This window comes from Canis lupus, chromosome 3 (assembly GCF_011100685.1).
Source record: "Canis lupus familiaris isolate Mischka breed German Shepherd chromosome 3, alternate assembly UU_Cfam_GSD_1.0, whole genome shotgun sequence".
Taxonomy (NCBI): Eukaryota; Metazoa; Chordata; class Mammalia; order Carnivora; family Canidae; genus Canis; species Canis lupus.
Window position 1 is genome coordinate 38,470,933 of NC_049224.1, and position 7,514 is coordinate 38,478,446.

Consider the following 7,514-nt stretch of genomic DNA (forward strand, 5'->3'; position numbering starts at 1 on the left):
CTTGAAATTTTTTAAATGTAGGGTTTATAACAAAAAAACTTAAGGTAACAGTAGAAAGGATGGGAATTGGGCAAAGGAAAGTATACTATTGTAAGTTTTTTTATATATGAAATGATAGACTAATAAGATTAAAATAGACATTATAAACTCTAGAGCAATGTTAAGAAAATTAGGGACGCCTGGGTGATTCAGTGATTGGGTGTCTCCCTTCGGTTCAGGGCGTGATCCTGAGCCTGGAGTCCCAGGATTGAGTCCCACATTGGGCTCCCTGCGAGGAGCCTGCTTCTCCCTCTGCCTATGTCTCTGCTTCTCTCTCTCTGTCTCTCATGAATAAATAAATAAAATCTTTTTTTTAAATGTTAAGAAAATTAAGGGATAACTAAAATATAATTTTTTTAAAAGATTTATATATTTATGAGAGACAGACTGAGAGAAAGGCAGAGACATAGGTAGAGGGAGAAGCAGGCTCCTCACAGGGAGCCTGATCCAGGACTCAATCCCGGATCCCGAGATCACGACCTGAGCAGGCGTGCAACTGCTGAGCCACCCAGGCATCCCCTAAAATATAATTAAGATAAAATTGAACAATACAAAAACATGTTTTTTTTTTCCAAGTTTTTATTTAAATTCCAGTTAACATACAATGTAATATTAGTTCCAAGTGTAGAATTTAGTGGTTCAACACTTAGGTACAACACCCAGTGCTCATCATAGCAAGTTGCACTTCTTAATCCCCATCAGTTATTTCACCCCTTTCCCCACCCACCTCTCCTCTGGTAACTATTAGTGCTCTATAGTGTTTCTTAGAGGCACCTGGGTGGCTCAGTCGGTTAAGCATCTGCCTTTAGTTCAGGTCATGATCCCAGAATCCTAGGGTCAAGCCCCACCTCAGGCGCCCTGCTCAATGGGGAGTCTGCCTCTCTCTCTGCCCCTCCTCCCACTCATACTCTCATTCATGCTGTCTTTCTCAAGTAAATAAATTTTTTCAGAAAAAAGAATCTTTGTTTTTTTTACTCCTCTTTTTTTTTACCCCAAAAAATACATGTTTAACCAACAGAAATCAAGAAAGGAAGAATGAAGTATTAATAAGACAAAAAAATTAAATGAGATAAACAAATTCAACTATATGAATGTTAAGTGTGAATGGATTAAACATTATTTAAAATGCAAAGATTATCTGGATTTTTTTTTAACCACACATCTAAAAATTGAATTAAGAAAGCAATTCCATTTAAAATAGCATCAAAAACAGTAAATTACTTAGGAATAAATTGATCAAGAGAACTGCAAAACTTGCACTCCAAAGACTACAAATCATTGTTGAAAGAAATTAAAAAGACCTGAATAAATGGAAATATAATCTATGCTACACATCATATGACTGACTGTTGTTAAAATGACAATATTTCCTAAGTTGATCTACGGAGTTAATGCAATCCCCATCAGATTCTAGTTGGCATCTTTGCAGAAATGGACAAACTAATCCTGAAACTCATATTGAAATGTAAGGGATCCCAAATAGCCAAGACAATCTTGAAAGAGAAGAGCAAAATTGAAAGATTTATACTTGATATTAGCTTATATAAGGATAGACTTAGAAATCAATAAAATAGAATTAGGAGTCAGACACAAATCCTCATATTTACAGTAAGTTTTCAACAAAATAACAATCCCATCCAATGGAGGAAGACTGGTCTTTTCAACAAATGGCATTGGGACAGCTGGATAGCCACATGCAAAAGAATGTATTAGAACACTTGGCTTACACCATAATGTTTTATAAGATTTAAAGATTCTTTTGAGGGTGGGACACAATAGTAATGGATAGATGGAAAGCAAAATTCTTTGTTCCTTAGAGCTCCAAGTGAGAGAAAGCTGCCACAATCCCCCATGTGGCCTACACATTGGGGATTGCACTTGCGGACAGAGTAACAGCAAGCTGGAGCTGTAGTAGGAAGCTTAGTGGGACAAGTGGGGTGAGGTTAGTTAGATTTCATAGGCTCCCTTTGGATTGGCTAATTTGAATAATTCTGTGGGCTCTGGGGCATAGGGACTATAGATGGTTGTTTGGTATCTGTCTCTGGGGCAATTAGAGAAGGCACGTGATAGCCCCAGAGTATGAAGCTAATAAGGGAATGGTTAGGATATGGACTTTATCAGTTGCTCAAGAAGAATTAACCAATCTCTAGCCAGTGCCTCAAAACTGGGTCAAGACAGCATTTCAAGAAAAACCCCGGAGCTGCATTACACCTTATGTAAAAATTAACTCAGAATGAGTCAAAGACCTAAATGTAATAGCTAAAGCTATAAAACCCTTAGAGAAAAATAGGCATAAGTTTTCATGACCTTGAGTTGGGCAATGGTTTCTTAGATATAACACCAAAAGCACAAATAATAACACTGGGCTTCATCAAAATTAAAAAGTTTTGTATAAAAACAAATCTCACAGAATGGAAGAGAATATCTACAAACCACGTTTCTAATAAGGCACTTCGATCCAATGTAGTCAAAGGATTTACAGCTTGTTTTTATCCCTAATCTTTTGTCTGCTTGGTGTAGGAGTTACTGTGAGCTATGCATGTTCGGTTCGCTTTTTATGTTTCAAGCAGTACTATTAGGTATATACAGAGTTGAAATTGTTTTGTCATTTTGGTGGATTGTTCATTTTATTTTTAGGTTGTATCTTTTTATTTAGTGTATTTCGCTTTTTTTTTTTTAAGGTTTTATTTATTTATTCAAGAGAGGCAGAGACACAGGTGGAGGGAGAAGCAGGTTCCGTGCAGGGAGCCTGATGTGGAACTCGATCCCAGGTCTCCAGGATTAGGCTCTGGGCTGAAGGTGGTGCTTAACCACTGAGCCACCTGGGCTGCCCTGTATTTCACTTTAAATTTTGTTTTAGCTGATACTAATATTGCTCTATCAACTTTCTTTTGGTTAATATTTGCCTGGTATATCTTTTTTCCATCCCTTTACTCATCTTTTGTGTAGGTAAGTCTCTTCTAGGGAACATATAACTAAAGTTTTTTTTATTGTTTTGTAGAAATATCTTTCAATCAACAAATATATTTTAAAAATTTATATTCATTCTGATAATCTCATTTTATAATTCATACATTTAATCCATCTCCATTTATGATAACTAATGATGAACATATTGTCTATGTATTTTATAGTATTTTCTTTTTACCTTTTTTAAAATTTTTTTCCTTCTTTCTACTTTCCTTTATTGAGACACTTTTTTTTTACATTCCTTCTGCTTTTAGAGGCCACAGATTTTAGTTCTATTTTTTGTAGTTAGCTTTATTATTTTACAGAAATTTGAACATTAAAAAAGGACAATAATGTAATGAATTCTCATGTATCTAACCCAATTTTAAGTTACCAATTCATGGGCAATCTCATTCCATATATGCTCCCTTCCACCACATTTCTCTCTTCCTAAATTATTTTGAAGCCATTCCCAGACATCATGTAATTTCACCCATAATGTTTCACTGGTATACTATGGTACGTGTGTTTGTATATATATATACTATTACAAAGAATTTGCTGTCAGTTTAACTGAAGGTGGTTACTGTTTTTCCCTGAAAGCTCCTAAGATATTCTCTGTATCATTCATGCTATTAAATTTTGTGAGTTACATATACATGTATTGGTTCATATTGATCTTGATTAATTCTTAAGTTTACTTTTAGCGTGAAGACTTAAATTTTTCTTCAATTATGAAAAATTATCAGTTATCTTTTCAAATACTGCTCCTGTCACTCCATCTTGTCTCTGTCTTTAGCTCCGTTTTGTTAGGATATTTCAATCTATTCTCCATCTTTTAAGTTTTGCTTTAATTTTTTTTTATTTTTTTTTTATTTTTATTTATTTATGATAGTCACAGAGAGAGAGAGAGAGAGAGAGAGAGAGAGGCAGAGACATAGGCAGAGGGAGAAGCAGGCTCCATGCACCAGGAGCCTGATGTGGGATTTGATCCCGGGTCTCCAGGATCGCGCCCTGGGCCAAAGGCAGGCGCCAAACCGCTGCGCCACCCAAGGATCCCCAAGTTTTGCTTTAATTTTTAAAAATCTTATCTACACCAGATCCTGCCCCTGTGCTTATGCCTTTAAATGCCAGTGGAATCTTGTCTGTGAACTCAGTCACCAAGCTTTCTTGTGTTCCATTGGCAATACCAAGGAAGACCAATTTAGGCCTAGCCATTGAGAAAGGGTCAGGTTTCCCTTCTAACCGAAATGTTTATCAGTAGGGGAATGAGTAGATCGCCTTTTGTATTTCTATAAAGTAGTTCTTTAGAACACTGTGTAGTAGTTAAAAAGTTGTTCACCTGTATGTCAGCTGACTTAGAAAATTTGCTAAAATTTTTTAAGTAAAAAACAAAAAATAATGCATACAGAAGATATATATGCATATTTAAAACTTTATATACATATTTGTCAAACTGTAAAGTTTATTTCTTTTTAAAGATTTTTACTTATTTATTCATGAAAGACACATAGAGATAGAGACATAGGCAGAGGGAGAAGCAGACTCGGAGCCCAATGCAGGACTTGATCCCAGGACCCCACGATCACATCCTGAGCCAAAGGCAGACCTCCATCACTGAGCCACCCAGGCGTCCCAAACTGCAAAGTTTAGAGCCAACTGTCAAGTTTATTGGACACATGGTCCAACAAAAGACCACCTCACTTGTGATACCATCTGCAGATTTAATGGTGTTCTAAACCCTCATGCTCAGTACTTCACTAGAAATGCTCACAAGACTCAGTGAAAGTTATTATACTCACGGTTGTGGTTTATTACAAGCAAAATCAGCCAAAGGAAGAAACACATAGGGCAGAGTCTGGGAGGATTCTAAACGCAAAGCTTCCATTTTCTTCAGGACCATTCTGGTATCGATGTGTGACAATATGCATTGAGTATATTGCCAACCAGGGACTCTAACAAAAACTTTAGTATTGAGGTTTTTTTGGTACTTTATTACTTAGGCCTGATTGATTGACCACATGGTTGAACTTTCTCCATATCAACTGATATCCTGTGACCCACAGCTCCTATCTTAAATCACATGGTTTCTGGAATAGCCAGCTCCTCCTCTAAGACTTGGGTTTGGCCAGCTTACTTTAAGAATCAATCTGGTCAGCCTCTACCCTAAACAAAGACACTCCTCTCAGATTACATAGGTTATCTCCCAGACGTTGAGGCAAGACCTCTCTTTAGAAAAGGCCAAATTCTTTACTAGTACACATATATGTAAACTTATAAATTTATTTCAGGATTTGGAAGAATGTGTGCTGAGTTGAAGATAGTAGTTCCCTTTTGAGAGAAAAGTGATTGTGGTGGTAGTAAAAGGGTACTTAGCTTTATCTGTATCCTTAAATTTTCATGTACTCTGTAATTTTTAAATTATTTTAAAATGGAAAGATTGAATTTAGACTAACTTTGGGAAAATGGAAAGAGAAGTTACATTCAATAGAAAGAAATTCATTATGTCCAGATATGGAAAGATAAGACATCAGGAGGAATTCTACTATTCTGCAAAAGATGAGAGTATTTGGAGATACATGACGTAACCATGATCATAGTCTGGGCATGACTTTGACATAGCTATCAAGTTTAAAATGAAACATTGTCGGGAGTGTACAAGTAGAATGTACACTATTTGAAGAAATCATCATTTATTTATAGTAATAGCTAGTATCCTCCTTATCGGTTGTTTGTCAAGTTTTAGAATTTAATATATAATTCTTGGCTCATTGAAAATCAGATTGTATAAATATGAACATTTGTTAAATCTATATGTTGGATACATGGGTGTTCTATTCTCTGTGCTTTTTTAATGTTTAGAATGCCATTATATTATTAAACTCCAGGGCGATTTATGACTGCCTAGGAATGGGGGATTTCATGTAATACCTTTCTATCCATTTACTGGGTTCCCAGTCTAAGGAAGATGACTTTCCAAGATAGAGGAGAATCATTCTTTCATCAGTATATAGAAACACATTTGCTCCTTTCCTAGACTGCCAGTAAATATGAAGAAAACAGAGATGATTTTGAAGAGAGTCATAAAATTATAAATGTTTGGATTTTTTAGAATGGGGAAAAACATTTTGATGGCAATTTCATAGTAATTTACATTAAAATATGAAATCTTAATCTCAAAAGTAATAACTAGGTGGTATGGCAGATGGGAGGTTTGTGGATCCAGAGAAACACTCATATCTTTTGAGTACCTACTGTAACCTGTATCATATACTGCTAAAAACTTCTGATCTGTTATTTTAATCTCTTGCCCATTTATACGGTAGGCCTCATCTCTTTATTATAAATTAGGAACTCAAGGCTCTTACAAAAATAAAAAATAAAAAACTATGTGCAGTATCAACAGTAGTACTACTAAAAGAAAATATTGTAAAATGTAACATACATTTTTTAGGTTATAAGGAGAAATAATTACTAATGGTGAAAATTCTTAAGCATTGTGATTGCTCATCTATGAAAATTTACCAACTGCTTTTCCTTCTGTGGAAGTATTAAGCTTATTTTTGTGAAGGTTTAGGAATGATTCTGCCCAGAGGCAGAGAAGATAGACCACATTAGTTTGCAAAGTTTCTTCTAAGTCTTAAGATCCTATAGTTTGGTATTTTTGTGATCTCAAATGTGATCTCAAATGATCTCAAATGTGATTCTTATTTATTTCCTTTTCTCAAGGTGGATGATATAAATGCAGCTGTGATGGATTTGAAAGAGAAGAACATTCGTAGTCTCAGTGAAGAGACCAAAATAGGAGCACATGGAAAACCGGTGATTTTTCTCCATCCTAAAGACTGTGGTGGTATTCTTGTGGAATTGGAGCAAGCTTGACTTATATTTGCAAGAAACTTAAAAAATTCCCACCTAAATAGTCTGAAATTCCCCATCAAATTATACTCCAGCATTGAATCCTTCACTCCTTCCATCACTTAAAAATTCACAATTAAAGAGCACTTTAACTGGATCAGTTATGGGGTGTCTGACTCTTTATCTCAGGGTTGTGCATTCAAACCCCATGTTAATTGTGGACTCTTAAAAACAAATTCAAAATTAAAAACTAAATTACAAAAAGATTTTTTTAATTATATATATGTATATCAATATATATAACTGACATTTGTTAATTACTTTGGGGTTTTTTTCTGATTTAGAGGAATCCTTGATTACTAAATACTTAAGAAATATTATTAAAATCATATTTATAGAAATAAATTATTCTTGTCCAAAATGTGATAATTGACTATAGAATGTTACTGCGTGAAAGAGTGTGTATATCTGTAGGCATGCACGTGCTTGTGTGAGTGAGGATGCAGTTATGAAAGGACAGCTGATAGTTTCATAGCTACATATTTGGGACTAAGTACTTTCTGAAGATGTTATAGAGAGGTTTTTTACCTCAATTTTAGGGTAAGGATTTTTGGCCTCAAAAGTTTTTGTTCTTCTAGAACAATTCTTGTTTACAGCTTCCATATGGG

General features: G+C 35.0%; 1 protein-coding gene across 1 annotated transcript in view; it reads left to right on the forward strand.

The window, feature by feature from the left end:
* Nucleotides 1-7,251, forward strand: part of MCEE (methylmalonyl-CoA epimerase) — a 27,569-nt gene extending 20,318 nt beyond the window's left edge. Inside the window, exon 4 of the mRNA XM_038533684.1 lies at nucleotides 6,718-7,251. Coding sequence (XP_038389612.1) covers nucleotides 6,718-6,870 — 153 coding nt within the window. The 3' untranslated portion in view covers nucleotides 6,871-7,251. The remainder of the gene's footprint in view (nucleotides 1-6,717) is intronic.
* Nucleotides 7,252-7,514: the final 263 nt, after the last annotated feature.